This window comes from Pieris brassicae, chromosome 5 (assembly GCF_905147105.1).
Source record: "Pieris brassicae chromosome 5, ilPieBrab1.1, whole genome shotgun sequence".
Classification (NCBI taxonomy): Eukaryota; Metazoa; Arthropoda; class Insecta; order Lepidoptera; family Pieridae; genus Pieris; species Pieris brassicae.
Window position 1 is genome coordinate 15,040,174 of NC_059669.1, and position 15,545 is coordinate 15,055,718.

Sequence of the window (15,545 nt, forward strand, 5' to 3'; positions counted from 1 at the left end):
ACTTGATTTATTACGACCTTCAATTAATAGCTATGAAGTATACAAGCATGGTTTTGTTATTGGTTCCTTGTGAGCGTTTTTCAAATGCCGGCTACATTTCAGTGATCAACGGAACCACTTGGTTCCGAAAATACTGGTAAACTATTAATTAATAAAAGTTTAGATATTAAAAATTGAGAACTTTAACTTTATCAAGAAATAAATACAATTCCAAAATATAATCAAACATAACTTTACTTTGATTTCGTAATAAAAAATATTGTCATTACCGAATGCCCTATACTAAAAATAGTTTACTGATAAAAAATCATTTATAGCGGTATGTTTTTTCTTCATTACATAGATTTATTTACTTTAGAAATGCAAACTTGGAAAACATATGTTTTTTAGAAATTGATCTTTTGGACCATGATTATTTGTAAATCGATTCATCTGCTTAATATTTAATAAAAGACAAATTTATTTCGATACGCATTGTACCTAACTAGTAACACAAACTGACAAGACAATGTTATATTCGAACTTCAAAATAAGAATTTGTTTGCTATATGTTTTGAATATATCAGTTACTGATCCAAAAAATCTAAGAACTCATATAGACTGCGATTAAGCGGTATTAATACTAGCTAGTAAAAATCTTAATATTGACTTAATTTGATAGGATCCGTTTCAAATTCTGGATTCTGGACTGGAGCAATCTAAAAATTGATCATGGGCCAACGTTTTACTATGAAGATAACGCAGCTGACCTAGGACCTAGCCAAGCGCATAAAGGTTTTAAAATTAAAATGCACAATAGCGATATATACAGTGACATAGTCAATGTAACTGTTACTAATTACTAATTTTAACTTCATCAAATATTTGGACTTCCGTCGACGGAGACGACTGAAATTCTATATACATTATGTGTATACGTAAACGAGTCACCTAATTAACAATCATGAGCTTACTCAATTGGTAATCGTTAACTTATTTATTAAATTAAAATGCTTTTTGCTTAAATTGTTCGTATACATTTATTAAAGTCGATAAAAGTGACTTTATTTGATCACATTATAATGATAAGATGTCAGTCATGCAACTTTATTATTAATAAACTAGAACAATATTTAATAAATGCTGGCCTTAACTTAAAAACGCATTTTAATAATTGTTTGTTATACGTATGAGATGAGTCCAGCATATTGTTGCACAGTATATAAATAAACGTAGAACGTACACTCAACGTACGTTGTACGTTTATTTATATACTGTGCAACGTAACGTAACCATGGCTAATTTTTGCAAGTTTACTTTACAAATCAAGTGACAAATAAAAAGCCTTTGCATGTCCTCCACCCTTTCTGTTTGGACTTCATAGTGGTGGTTCTACATGACATTACAGTATTTCAGAGTACTACGCACACGAGCATTCTAATTAGCAATCATATTGCTGGTTTTTTTTTAAAGGATTGCAGTTGCATTTTATAGCGTTTCCTACTATTATGTAGGTGGAAGTTTAGTTTACCGTCTAAGGTAATCCCCAGGTCACAAATATGATTACCTTCGCTTAGAGCGTGCCTTTTATGTCTTAAGTACTTGCTTTTTCCTATTGAAGTGTAGGCACACAGCACTTGTCTATGTTAAGGATGAAAAAGGGGCTACGAGTAAAGTAGAAATCCGGGCGCATTTACCCTCCATTTCCTGGCATGTTGGCTCGTTTGTTAACTACCGTCTGCGTTTTAGCGGTCAGAAAAAAGGTCAACGGAAGTAGTTTGCGAGGGAGTAGTTATTTTAGCTTATGCTATCAAGCAGAATTTACAACGAAAACTAAAGAAAAATTTGAAGATGACATCGAATTGAGAAAGATAATGGATTAGCATACTAGATATACTTGTAATGATTGTTGAAGTGAATATATAGTCTGTGCTAATATGTAATCTGTGGAGTGTGGTGTAAACTGAACTCTGAAAAGTGAAAACAGAAAGCGGACGATATATGTAAATTGTAAGCCGGTTGGAAGAAGTGTAGATACTAGATAGTTTGATATTTAAAAAGCAACTGTGAAGTGTTCGTATATTTATCTCTATTACTTACACCATTGGTATACACCTTGTTTACAATATTGCGAATCTAATTAAAAAACAATTGGTGGTTAAAATTTATCTTCCTTACTACAGCCAAAATGGCGGGGAAAGCTAACACGAGGTGTTTCCGATGCCAAATTATTTACAAACATTTAACAAAATCATTTATTATTGCTAATTGCCTATTACAACCTCATAAAATTTGATGGTTTGAAGATAAAGATATAAATAGGATGTGGTGTTGACACATTGTACTAGAAGTAAAATAACAATCAACTATTAGTCTGTCTCATATAATATTACTTTTAGATGGCTGATAAGAAAGATGGTGTTGAGCCCGAAGAAGAGTTTTCTGTAGAAAAAGTGTTGGACAGACGTATAAGGAATGGCAAGGTAAAGCTGAAAAGTTTATTATGGTTCATTTTATTTGATGTTCTAGAATTCGCGTGATTTTTTGTTACAATGTTTATTATGTGACCAACTATAAGTATAAGGTAGAATTCTATATTATATTTAGATGGTATGGTATTTCTGTGCCCTTGTCTGTGGTAAAATGATCAACAAAACAATTTGTTACTTGTTGTAAGAAATCCTTTTTAGACATTAAACTCTTAAGAGGTTTTGATTGTAACTTTTTTCAGGTTGAATACTATTTAAAATGGAAGGGTTACAGTGATGCTGATAACACGTGGGAGCCTGAAGAAAATTTGGACTGCCCAGATTTAATTCAGACCTTTGAAGAAGCAAGAAAGAAAAAGGAAGCAGGTAAACGCATATTATATCACTATATCCTTTTGATTTACGAATGGTTAGAAAATCCTTTTGGATTTTGAACTCCTGGTAATTCAACCAATTTCAATTAGTAAATTCATATTTTTTTTATTATTGCAGAAGGAAAAGGTGCAATGAAAATAGACAAAGATACAAAGAAGAGGAAATCTGCTGCTACACCTGATTTAAAAGGAGCTAAAAAGAGTAAGAGTGATGACAAAAAAGCATCGGGTTTTGATCGAGGTCTAGAACCAGAAAAGATTATTGGTAAGATGTTTATTTCCTTGTTTAAATGTAATTAGATACAAATAGACTGATGTCTTCTTGAAAATAATTGACTTATATGCTGACAATATGATAGTGTTTTATGAGATAAACCTGATTGTCATTTGTGTATAATAGTTTTTTATAACTTGGTTTATATATGCTATTATATATTGGTTCAGTTTAGCTATGAAAATATAATTTTATTATAGATATTTAATTTGTAACAATTAAAAAAAAATTAAATATATTACCACTGTTTGCTTGTATAAATTATTATTCGATTAAATGGACTACTGTTGAACTTCAGGAGCTACTGACAGTAGTGGGGAGTTGATGTTTCTCATGAAGTGGCAAGGCACTGATGAAGCAGATCTTGTACCAGCTAAGCAAGCTAATGTTCGATGCCCACAAGTTGTGATTCAGTTCTATGAAGAAAGGCTAACATGGCACACTCCAGCACCAGATGAGGGCAATAATGATGAATAGGTATTTTTCTTGTAACATTTTTAATACTTTTTAACATATTTTATTGCAAATTGTAATATATATCATTATAATGCATTGTAGTGCAGAAACCTGCTTGTATAAGTTCATGCGATAATATAGCCTTTGGGAATATATAAGTTATGGTTAGACAAAATTAATACTTTTATTAAAAGTGGGTTAATTTATAGATACATACTAAATATATACACACACATCCCAAGTATATCACAGTGGCCATTAGTTTAAAAAAATATATAATAATCTATAGGCTGTTTAATCTCCACATTATGTAAAACATTTTTACTCATAAGATAATAACATTTTCTGTGATGGAACTGCACCACCTAATTGTGAAAATTATGCAAACAGTATTTATATTTTATATCATTTATGGTAATAATTACTATTTCATAATCTGTTAGGAGTTTTCCTAGGAGGAAACTCGTAGACAACAACCTAAAACTTTGAAATAACTTGACTTTGGATATTTTGCTGTGCTTACAATGTAACATTTCATTCCATATGTGCATGAAAAATGTACATTCCTTTAAGCATATGTATACTTTGTTTCAGATTTCGACATAGAAGAGGTCATGTTTAAATTTGAAAAAAGAATTTATTTTAAGTTGAACTTTTGAACCTAGGTTTAAGTTCTGTGACAAAAATATTTTTATATAAATGATTTTTGTATTGTTTACTTGACGACTTGTTTAATATCAAGTGGTGTTCTGCATTAATTTAGAGTATTTTACTAGTGTAGAAAACAAGGTAGGCATAATTTGTTATCACAAAATTATTCACCACTATCTTGTGATAATAAAAGTTGCCTATCGCATTTACACATTCACTCTTTGGGTTAGATATGAATAATTAATAAATAAGTTAAAATTAACAGAACTGCCTGTTATTTTTCGTAATTCGATATTCATGTTAGATTTAGACAGGTATATAGTAAAGGTGACATTGTCGAAGTTTTAAATATTTTACCTTATCTGGCATGCAATATCAAATTAATGTTAATTGCTGGCTAAGCATATATTGTTTAAGAAATAGTTTTAAGCATAACTGTCATATTTCAGAATGTTTCTTAACTAGTAATGGAGTTTAGAACTCTGTAAAAGAACTAGCTTCATGGGCTAATCATATTATTAATAATTTCTTTAAATGTTTGACCATATCTTGATTGAAAAATTTGAAATGAGTTTTAATGTTCTAACTTTGCCAATATTTTATTACTTAATTGAGTGGCTTATGTCAATTAAAAAAAAAATAGCTTCGCCTTCTGTCATAAATTTTACGATTAGACCATGACTTAGACAATTTGATTAAAGTTGATTTACGTTTTGGAACATAGATCATAGTTAAGGTAGACTTTAAAATAAAAGATGCAAAACATATTGTATTGACATGAATTATTTTATTTATTACAAATATTAAAGATTACCATTTTGTTCAAGAATCAACCTGCACATTCTTATCATATTTCTGCTTTATACTGTCACATATCATAGACTCTGTAATGCTTTTAAGTTGAATGTTGTGGCACTGGTAATAATGTATTTGTACTTCAGGTGAAGTATGACTAGAAATAGTCCCAAGCAAATCTTTAACAGTATTTATATCTTCATCTGATTCATATGAATAGTAACATAGCAACTTAATAACTACCAGATACAAAGGAATAAAATTTTCACAATTTAATAAATTCTTAAGAAATTCTAAAATCATGCTCTTTTTTAGGTATTGTGTAAGTACAGTATGTAGCACTATTTCAAATAAAACATACACATGAGTGAAATACTTGTTACAGTGATCTTTAAGATGATCACTGAATGCTTGGGCCATTCCTGGCAACATTCTAGAACAAGTTTTATCCCAATCATCTCCATCTTTTTTGCAAGATTCAAAAATAATTAAAAAAGTATAGTTAAGTTGTAACATTGTCAATGTTAAGTAATAGCAAGTAGTATCTATAAATTTTACAAACTCATTTTGTATAATTTCAAATGCTTCTATAGGAACAATTGTATTTTTTTCAGATATAAATTTTTTAGTATTCTTTGAAAATGTGTACATAAACTCATGAAAGCAAAGCCTTACAAAGTACATTGACTCATCTATAATTTCCTTATTTTCTACATCTTTGTTAATGTTGTTCCAATGCTTGAAACATTTCTGTAGAAATGGTATTAAAACCGATTGGCATTTCTCACTTAATGATTCTTTTGTATCTGAACAGAGTATGAAAGCAGAAAGTAATTCTATTTTAGAACTGTTGTGAAAATTATCATCTTTGTTTGGAAGCTCATTTATATATTCTAACAATATACTTTTTAAAAATTCTGGAGGTAATTGATTGCAATTTTCACAGGCGTGGTTATATAATCTCTTAAAGGAATACTTCATATATGCATAATAGTCCTTCTTAGATGTCATGAGACTCTTGAGAAACATATAAGCTTTACAAAAAAACTGTGGTTGTACAGAGCGAGGCAGGTTTTCAACTTGAAATAATAGATCATAAATTGCCTTGTTTTCTTCGTGTGTTAAATCATTCAAAAAATTATCCATAATAGGCCATAAATGCTGAATTTTAGCAGAGTCCTTTTGTTTACATAACACTTTGAATGTGAGTGTAAAAGCTACATGCCTAATTGTCAAATTTTTATTTTCATTAAGAACTTCAGTTAGTAATTTTTTGACTTCCATTGGTAAAAGCTTTATGAATGCTAAACGGATTCCATGCTTTTGTAGAGACACTTTTTTATTTAAAAGCATAGGAATAAACTTTTGAGACTGTGACCAATTCAAATTATAAAAGATAGAATAAAGGGCAGGTAAACTATGGGCAACATGATCACCTTTTGCATAATCCAAGACTATTTCTGGCCTAGGTTGGGGACGAGCTACATGCATATTCATAGCCAAATTCTGTTGTATGTTTAAGTTCCCTTCATCAATAGTGGCCCAATTTATGACATCTTGTTGTGGGATGTATTGAATCAGAAGTTGTAGCAGACTGTTTCTTGGCATACATATACATAAAGCACGAATCATGGCTTTATTAGAGGTACCACTTTTGAGTTGTTGTTCAAAGGTATGTACTAATTGTTTTGATATTGATTCTGGCCAAAATATTTTCAGTTTTTTGTGGAATTGGTCTAAGGAGATACCTTTCCTGTATACTTTATTTTCAATGTGTGTGTAGTAGTAGCCTTCTAGTAAAGATGGATCATGCTTCAATATATTCAATAGTACTGATTGGCTTGGGTGCATTTTTAAAGAAACAGCAAATAAATCTTTACGCCATGACTTGTTTTTATTGTATATTTTAGAGAAGTCTATATCCCATGAGTTTTCTTCATTGACTTTAACAAAATCTGTAATCATTTTAAGTATAACAGGATAATCACAAAGTTCTTTATTCCAGTCATTTAGCAAATTTAAAACACTATCAAGTAAATCAACTTTATTTAAATATTCTTTTTTATTTAGTTCTACTTGAATATTGATCTTATTGGTAATCCAATTTAAAAGAACTTCAAATAATTTTTCTCTACTTTCCTCAGGCAGTTTGTTCCGATATGTCTTTAAGGAATTAAATTTAAATCTCTTATGAATAATATCTGATATTTTTCCATTAAAAATTAATTCATGTATTATTATTAACTCTGCACACAACTGAACAAAATTTTCATCATAGATTGGCTCATCAGTTTCATTTAAAATTTCACCCATAAAAGTATTTTTGATTTTTTCCCATGTGTTTTTATTTAAACTTACAGAGTGTTTTAATATATTAGCGATTAAAGATTTTTTTATGCGTGGATCACCATTTTTATAGTTCTTACATAAATATTCAACCAATTCAGTAAGGTATTTTTCAGAATTGCCAGCTACAATGATTAATGTTTCTACAATTGAATTTATCTCTTCAACGGACATTTCATTTGAAATTATTTTTATAATTTGTGGATAAGCAAATTCAAATGAAGTGAAACGGTACCAGTAATGGTCATAAATAAAATGCCATTTACATGTATACATAAAAGTATATAAATTGTTCATAGAAATTCTTAGTGGTTTTGGTAGATGGCATTTATCTGCTATTAAATGTATTTTCTCCAAAAAAACTTGCTTTACTGTTTCCAAACGGTCAGCTTCCGGCATAGCTGTGAGAAAGTTTACTAACATTTCAAACTTGATGAATCCTCTCTCTTTAGATTTTTTATCCTCAAAAAGCTTATACAGAAAATGTTTAACATTTCCTTTCTTCAAATGATTCAAAAAAGTTTTTATATCTATAACTGAATAATAAAACTCAAAGTTATTCATAATTCTTGATGCATCTTGCGTCAATATATATTTTGTGCAATTGCTATTAAATTTTAAGTTATACCAGAGTGTAGAATCCTTTTCAACAAGTTCGAGATATTTTTTTAAGTCAATTTTTAGAAGAAAAGTTGTTGCTTGCAATGCTTGTTGTTTTTTAAAAAAAATTATGTTACTGTTCAAATAAATTTCTAGAGCTTCTATTGTTTTTTCACAAAGACGCTTCAGCAGAGGGATATCCACATGATATATATGTTTCTTAAAATTTGTTACTATAAATTCTGGAGAGCAGTTTGGCAACCACTCAAGTGCTTCTTTTTCATTTTCTTCATATGCATAAAACTGTTCTACTCTTTGGCACTCCTTAAGGTTGAGTTTTATATATTTCTTTAACTTTGTAACTGCCTTGGTTGTCATTTTAGGGTATAACACTTTATGAAGATATTCAGGATTAAAGATGTTTTCATAACCATTGTCACTTATCAACCAGGGGCATTGCTTGAGAGCTCTTGAAATATAGAGCATATCTTCACATTGTAATACAATGAGTATATAGTTTATATTTCTATTTTTACTGGCCAAATCAATTTTGACTATATTTATAATGTCACCTGCAGAAATGTCAATGTTTTCGAAAGAGACATATTCTTGATCAATCGGTTTTGACAATAAGTTTAAATACTTATGTCTAGCTCCAAGATGATGTCCTTGTAGTTCTGCTGTCATCTTTTAATCTGAAACAAAGTATGCAATAAAATGCATTATATTTAATTAAAAAGAAATTTAAGTAAACCAAGATAACACTTACAATGTATGATTAATACAGTAAGGTTTAAATAATAAAAATGTCATCCTTGCCGTTATTAAATAAGTTTTAAATGCCACATTACCCACAGAAGTTTTCTATTAGGAAAATTTTCTTCTCTATCTACAACAAATAAATGGGAAAAATATTACCTCTAGAAAACATTTTTTTTAATAATTAAAATGGATATCTACACTTTTACCAGAGTTGATTAGTGATTATAATGATATACTCAATACTGCAGTCACCAAAATGTACTAGCTCAATTAAGATACACATTCAATTAGGCAACAATAAGCATTACCCAATAAGATTCCAATATGTACCTTTTTAATCTCTATATGTAATTACTGAATCACAGCCTGCAATTTAGATATTAGGTTGGGGAAACAGTCTTTGGCTATACTATTATCTAGCTGGCTGGTTTTGGTTAAAAGATAATTACAAATTTAAATTTAAAAAATGTGAGATTTTTATTTATTTTTCGTACTGTCAAGATGAGTCAATCTAATGAAGAAATTTGATCCATTTTAAAATTTTACTACAAAAAAGAAAAAAAAACAACGCAAACCGCGAAAAAAAATTGCGATGTTTATGTACCTAGTGCAGTATCTGTGAGAGTAGTATAAATTTGGTTTAAGCGTTTTTAATCCGGAAATTTTTATTTCAAAGATGCACGTCGCTCTGGTCTCCCTATTACGGATAAAATGGATGCCATTTTTGAAAAAGTGGAGCAAAATCACTTTATCACTTAGTTACGACGTAAATGAAGAACTGGGAATTGACCACAAAACAGTTTTGGCGCATTTGAAAATAACGGGGTACACAAAAAAGCTCGATATTTGTGTACCTCACGAGCTTAGTGAAATAAACCTAATGAACCGTTTACTGATTTGTGATTCTTTTTTTACGACGTAATGAAACTGAACCATTTTTGAAGAAGCTGATAATGTGAGTAAGGTGATGAAAGTGGATCACATACGACAAGAACGTGAGAAAAAGGTGTGGGCAAAGGCTGGACAAGCTTCACAGACTGCGGCGAAACCTGGGTTAACTCGCACCAACGTGTGTGGTGGGGTGCGTGTGGGGTGAGTTGTGACGAGATAGGACCATCGATTCTGTCTGAACTCTACTGCGACCAACTGAGGAGATTAAAGCAAGAAGTTGAGAGAAAGCGGTCGGAATTAATCAACAGAATGGGAGTGGTTTTTCATCATGATAAGACACATGAGCCACTCAGCAAAAATTAAGAGAGCTTGGCAGGCAGGTGTTAATGCATCCGCCGTATAGTCCTGACCTTGAGCCTTAAGATTTCCACCTGTTTCGGTCCCTTCAGAATTCTGTAGGCAGTGTCAAGTTAACATCACGAGAGGAATGGCAAAACCAATTGTCGTGGTATTTTCATCAGAAGCCCCAAAATTTCTATAGCAATGGGATCATATCATGATCATGGTACATGCATACTTTAGTTGAATACTTTATATAAAAAAAATGTTGTTTTTTTTACAAAATGCAAAGAAACTTTCCTCCAACCTATTATATTATTATATATGTGTATATATACCTATATCGTTATCTACGGTACGTCACAACTGCACAAGAACTAAAAGGAATGTAGATCTAATATACTTCTCTACGAATAAGAATAATATATTCGGAGAACGAATACGTAATGTCTTATTTTTATTTTGGACTTAGGAGCGTAAATTTCAAACAGGTTAAAAGTACTTACTGTAAATCTCTAATATCGTGTATGATATAGATACTACGACTAAGGAGTAAGAACTTTAGGACACGACTGCGGCCTGACACTACTGACTACAGTGACAGGTGTCAGTAGTCAATACTTAATATGACACTTATTAATGATTTAACGATCCAATCTTTTTGACAGACCATCCATGTGGATCCGTCAAATGCATTTATTTCAAAATTGATTCATGAACAGCATCTTCAAAGATTGAATTCGGATCGAACAAAACGATCGTTATACTATAATATATTTTTCTATTCAGTAAATTAAGTAAACATTAAGTAGTAGTAGTCCTAGACACCTACCTGTTTCTATTATGATCATTCCTATAATTTGTTCGGTTTTGTACTTTTCGTAGGCATACATCAAATAATCACTCAGGACACGTACTACCGAGTTTTCAGCTGTATTCGTATTTGTAAAGCTAAAGACAGGCTGCATTTTGTAACTGAAGATACTATAAGGATTCACCGTGACCTTGAACATCTGTGTTGTCAGACAGTTGGTTTAATTACTTTTACTATTGAATAGACTAGATCCACACTTGGAAGGAATAATTTATTTAGCTATTTAAATAAATGACATTAATTTCATGTTTATACAGCATCGTTTTTTGTATTTATAATGTATTCATTTATAATGTTTTTTGATTAGCAATTTGGTGTCCAAATTTGTGTTACAAAATCAAATGGAAAACTTAAATATCTATATTGCGATCAAACATAAATTGAAACATTTCACGCTACAATGGGTTTATGGTTTTCTAAAATTACATAGGAGTAATAGAAATCGAACTACTACCTATATATAAATTTAACTGATATGTGCAGAGTTGTAATGCTTATTTAGCAATTTTCAGTTTGTTAAATATCAAATGAACATGACAACATTGATGTTCATTTACATATATAGGTGCTGACAACTTTTATAAGGGACCTTAATTTCGCGACGGTATTATATAAAAATGTGGCTAAAACAGAAATATTAGTAATCGTAATATGTTTTGATTAAAGCAGGTATCTACTAGTATATTTTTAAGCATATAATTTAAATTTTATTTAGGTACGAAAATCAATTACCACTATGATTTTGGACATGGAACCTGGAAATGAATATATTTTTGCAATAGTTTCACAATGTGGTGGTGCCATTTTTCCTCAAAAGATTGGATCTGGAATTTTGAGCTATTTCGTTATATATCAATTCGAGTATTATAACTGACTTACTAAATACCTACTTAGAGATCTTGTGAGAACCAAGGAATGGGCCTGGTAGGTGCGGTTATAAAGGTCAGAATATCGGTCAATCACAAAAGGTCGGAAGAGATCGTATCTATAACTCCTCGAGTAGGAAGTCTGTCAGATAATATTAACATTCTTTATTCAAAAACATTTGGATCTATTTATTGACGTTTTGGATTTATTTAATAATTAGAATATTTAATTAATGCTTATGAATGAATTTTTATTTCTCATATATTTCGTTTGATGAATGAAAATAATTGGAAAGAAAAGAGACACGAAGTCCCAGCACAATAGTAACGTCATAACTTATAAACACACCAGTAAATTTATATATTAATCAGACCATGATTACCGTTTGCGTGGTTCCCAAATAATTTAGTGATGCATTAAATAGAGGTTCGATTGATTGATTCGAGAACGATCCATAGTCATCGAAATATGCTTCCAAATACAAATACATATAAACGGGAATATAAGTTTTATTTATATGTGTAAATGTACTCGATATTACGACTAGCTAATTTTGGTGACTTGGTCGATACAAAATCAAGATAATATAATGTACAAATTAAAGAATATCATGGACCTCCGAGCTCCATCAAAGTACCAGTGTTGCCAACATAAATGGGTGTTCTAAAGGTTAGGTCAAACGTATGTTAAAAAATATAAATATGGCATAGTATGGCAATAGTTTTGACTTTTTGACAGTTTCAAGTAAAAATAAAAATCAGTATACGTTACGTACCTTACGTCAAACGTCGTTAAGGGGTTAAAAATAGACTAATAGGTGACAATTTTTGACTTAGTATACAAAGTTCATAATTTTCAGGTAAATAGTCTGTGCAAACAATTTATGAAATTACCACGGAAGTATTTGTTGTATTATAAATTTAATTTGTATGATTGATATGAATTTATATAAACTGTTCATAAACGCGCTCGGAACAAATTGTATCTATATTGCATTATCAAGTTAATTTTGTTGACACAAATATTGTTAGGAACATTAGCCATACAGATGATATTCTTTATTTACTTAAAGTAAAAAGCACACTTTTAAAACAAAGGAAAGTTAATAAAAATAATCTAAATTAATTTCGCTTCATGAAAAAAAATTATACATTAATATGACGTAATTGCATGCCTAGTTTAAATCGCTGATTGGTGTGGTGTTTTTTTGTAATTATTCTAAACCTACCACTTTCTTTGCAAATAAACGATATATTATTATTTTTACTTATTGATATAACATATACCTTTTATATTCAAACCAAATACATCGTATGGCCCCATCTTAATATGCCTCGCTACCGAATCGAAATCCTAGGATAAGTTATAAAATTGATAAATAGGCATTCCCCTATTCATTCGCGATACGGCAATTCTAAACTTTCCTTTCGATTTAGTCCGTCTAAATATAAAAACCATAACATATAAAAACGGTATATATATTGAGTAAAAATACAAGCACATCCTGCTATAGTTCCGTGGAATTAATATTACAGTAATAACGTCTCAAATGGTTGAAAAGGCGAACCACACCCATTCACCGCGTTCTTGCACTAATATCTCCGATATTGTGGCCGAAACGAGGTTACAAGGGGCTATTTTGTAATTTATTGTGGGGTAACACGCACTTATTGTTTGCAACAAGTTGGCATGGCGCACTTTTATTGTCGAACTATGGAATATGTAGTTCAGTATAAACCATAGAAGGTTTTTATCAAATATATTTATTTGATAAAAATTTGAAAAGATTTGGTTACTTAGTATTAAGTGCTTACCGTCGATCATAGAAGTCCGTTGCCGGACTTTGATCTACTAATGTGTTTTGTCGCAGTAATGTGTGTGTTTGTCACACATAAAATAAGTGCAGTTGTATTGACTGTTATATGAAATTTTAAACACTAATGAGTTTCTCAAAAAAAAAAAATAGATAGACGACATAAGAAAGAAAAAAAAACTTTATTTCATATAATAAAAGCTATGTAGAAAATGCACTAGCCCAAACGCTAGGAATCCCTGTGTCGTGGGCACCTAATCTCATCCATTTTACATTTATGTTTATAGTTACGTAGAAATTTAGGAATTCAAAAACGTTTTTACAATAATCTTTTTTTCTAGATTGATACTTTAAAAAAAAATTGTTTATTATTCGGGTAACTTGTCGATTTCCATTTCGTTCTTTTAAAAGTGGTTAGACATGGTGTAGATTTAGTTAGATAATATTAATTTATTATACGAAAACAGGTTGAGCTTTGAAAGTTTCACTAAGTACAAGCAATTGCATAATTTTTCTTATCAGTGTTGGTCCCAATAATAATAACGCTTTGTTTTCGATAGCGAAAGGAATGTCGAGTGGAAAAGAGTATTCAATCGCGATAAATAAGATATGTTAATTGCGACAACTATAACAAACATCATTTTATATTCGGCTAGAGTTGTTTAAATCTTCATCCAATTTTACTTTATTGTTTTTTAAATGTTATAATAATGAAGAAATTACGGTGCAATATATATATGTCGGAGAATGAATATTTTAAAATTCCCACCACTCTGAAGTTAGTCGTAGAATGCGGTGTGGTATGGTAAGGTAGACTGTCAACGTTGACAATTGACAATACCTAGTCTGTGTGATCTACCAAATGTCAGTGGCGCGACTGTTTCGTGGCAGTAAGTGAATTCTTTAGTCACTTGAGTTTTGAGTTTGATTTTCGATTAATCGCGTTGAATCTGCGACATATATATATATATAGTATATATATTTATATATGTATTTTCAAGCTAAGTAAATAGTCTCAGTTCAGGATGGTATAAAAAACTGACCTAAACTGCCAAATTTTTTAATGAAAAAAAACCTAATACGTAGTCGATTTCGGAAACCGTTAAGAAACAAAAAACTCAAGAAAAAAGGATAATCTGTATGAGATTGTACTATGAGAATGTGGCGAGCAAGTGGGCGCGGTAGTTCTACACAAAATTGTTTTCGACTTACACTATTTATTATAAATGTTCTCAATTCCAGTGTTCCGAACTTTAATGACACTATTACTATTACGATCAATACGGCCTACTTCTAAATTGTTTGTCAGTTTATACATTTTATTAAATGCTAACTCGATGCAAATACGGACGAAGGATAGGTATGCATCTTATCCGTATAATTATTCCGGTACTTGTTGCCGGATGCGCAACTTGTTTATTTATTTATGACTATTCCAAAAATTACAATTGGTCATTTGAATAACAGTATAATTTTTTAATTATTAAAATCATGAATTGTTGCATGGTTTTCCATCATTCATTCATCGAGGTTTTACGTAAATGGACGGAACAATAATTGAAGAACAGGTCGCAAAAACTAGGCGAAATCCACGCAAAGCTGTGGAAGCTACTTTAAGAAGCATCTACATCACAATAATACCATAATTTGACACAGGCAAATAAATTCTTTTAGCCCATCAACCCTCACTCCGCATACATATATTTCGGCTATACATTGCGCAGAGGTGAGAACTTGTAAATATTGATAGGTGGGATAGTGGTTGGCAACACAGAAGGCAAAAGACTACATGGGTGTTTACCAACAATTTGGACCGATCAAGTTAAAGACTCATCGTCATCAAAACTGTATACTGTAATAAGAGAGGCGGTAGACAGTAACCGGTGGAAACAGATAGTCCGTTCCAGATGTTTCCGTGGTGACGACGACCCGTGATCAGACGTGATCCACCGACTGAAGATTATTATGACCCTGAGACTTATTTAGTTTTTCTAAATAAAAAGTAAACATATACGTGTTATGTTAATTTACGTAT

At 30.8% G+C, this 15,545-nt stretch overlaps 2 protein-coding genes and 1 long non-coding RNA gene across 8 annotated transcripts; 2 read left to right on the forward strand and 1 right to left on the reverse strand.

Annotated features, from left to right (window-relative positions):
* The first annotated feature begins 1,871 nt into the window (after positions 1–1,871).
* LOC123709238 (chromobox protein homolog 1-like) lies at positions 1,872–4,999 on the forward strand. 3 transcript variants are annotated; one of them, XM_045660380.1, is made up of 6 exons: positions 1,872–1,989; positions 2,379–2,462; positions 2,711–2,834; positions 2,961–3,107; positions 3,415–3,593; positions 4,167–4,999. In XM_045660380.1, exons 2-5 carry the CDS (start codon positions 2,379–2,381, stop codon positions 3,591–3,593), a joined length of 534 nt encoding a protein of 177 aa, XP_045516336.1. In that variant the 5' UTR covers positions 1,872–1,989; the 3' UTR covers positions 4,167–4,999. The 3 variants fall into 3 exon arrangements, with proteins under 3 accessions (XP_045516336.1, XP_045516334.1, XP_045516335.1); XM_045660378.1 differs by having other exon boundaries at positions 1,899–2,052; XM_045660379.1 differs by having other exon boundaries at positions 1,936–2,086.
* On the reverse strand, positions 4,987–10,558 carry LOC123709237. 4 transcript variants are annotated; one of them, XM_045660374.1, is made up of 3 exons: positions 10,463–10,558; positions 8,734–8,853; positions 4,987–8,659 (listed from the first exon to the last, which is right to left on the reverse strand). In XM_045660374.1, exon 3 carries the CDS (start codon positions 8,649–8,651, stop codon positions 5,046–5,048), a length of 3,606 nt encoding a protein of 1,201 aa, XP_045516330.1. In that variant the 5' UTR covers positions 8,652–8,659; positions 8,734–8,853; positions 10,463–10,558; the 3' UTR covers positions 4,987–5,045. The 4 variants fall into 4 exon arrangements, with proteins under 4 accessions (XP_045516330.1, XP_045516332.1, XP_045516331.1 ...); XM_045660376.1 differs by lacking the exon at positions 10,463–10,558 and adding an exon at positions 10,295–10,436; XM_045660375.1 differs by lacking the exon at positions 10,463–10,558 and adding an exon at positions 10,028–10,046.
* A 661-nt stretch (positions 10,559–11,219) lies between these two features.
* On the forward strand, positions 11,220–11,936 carry LOC123710072. Its single transcript, XR_006753794.1, has 2 exons — positions 11,220–11,434; positions 11,546–11,936. It is a non-coding gene; the product is annotated as an uncharacterized LOC123710072 (long non-coding RNA).
* Positions 11,937–15,545: the final 3,609 nt, after the last annotated feature.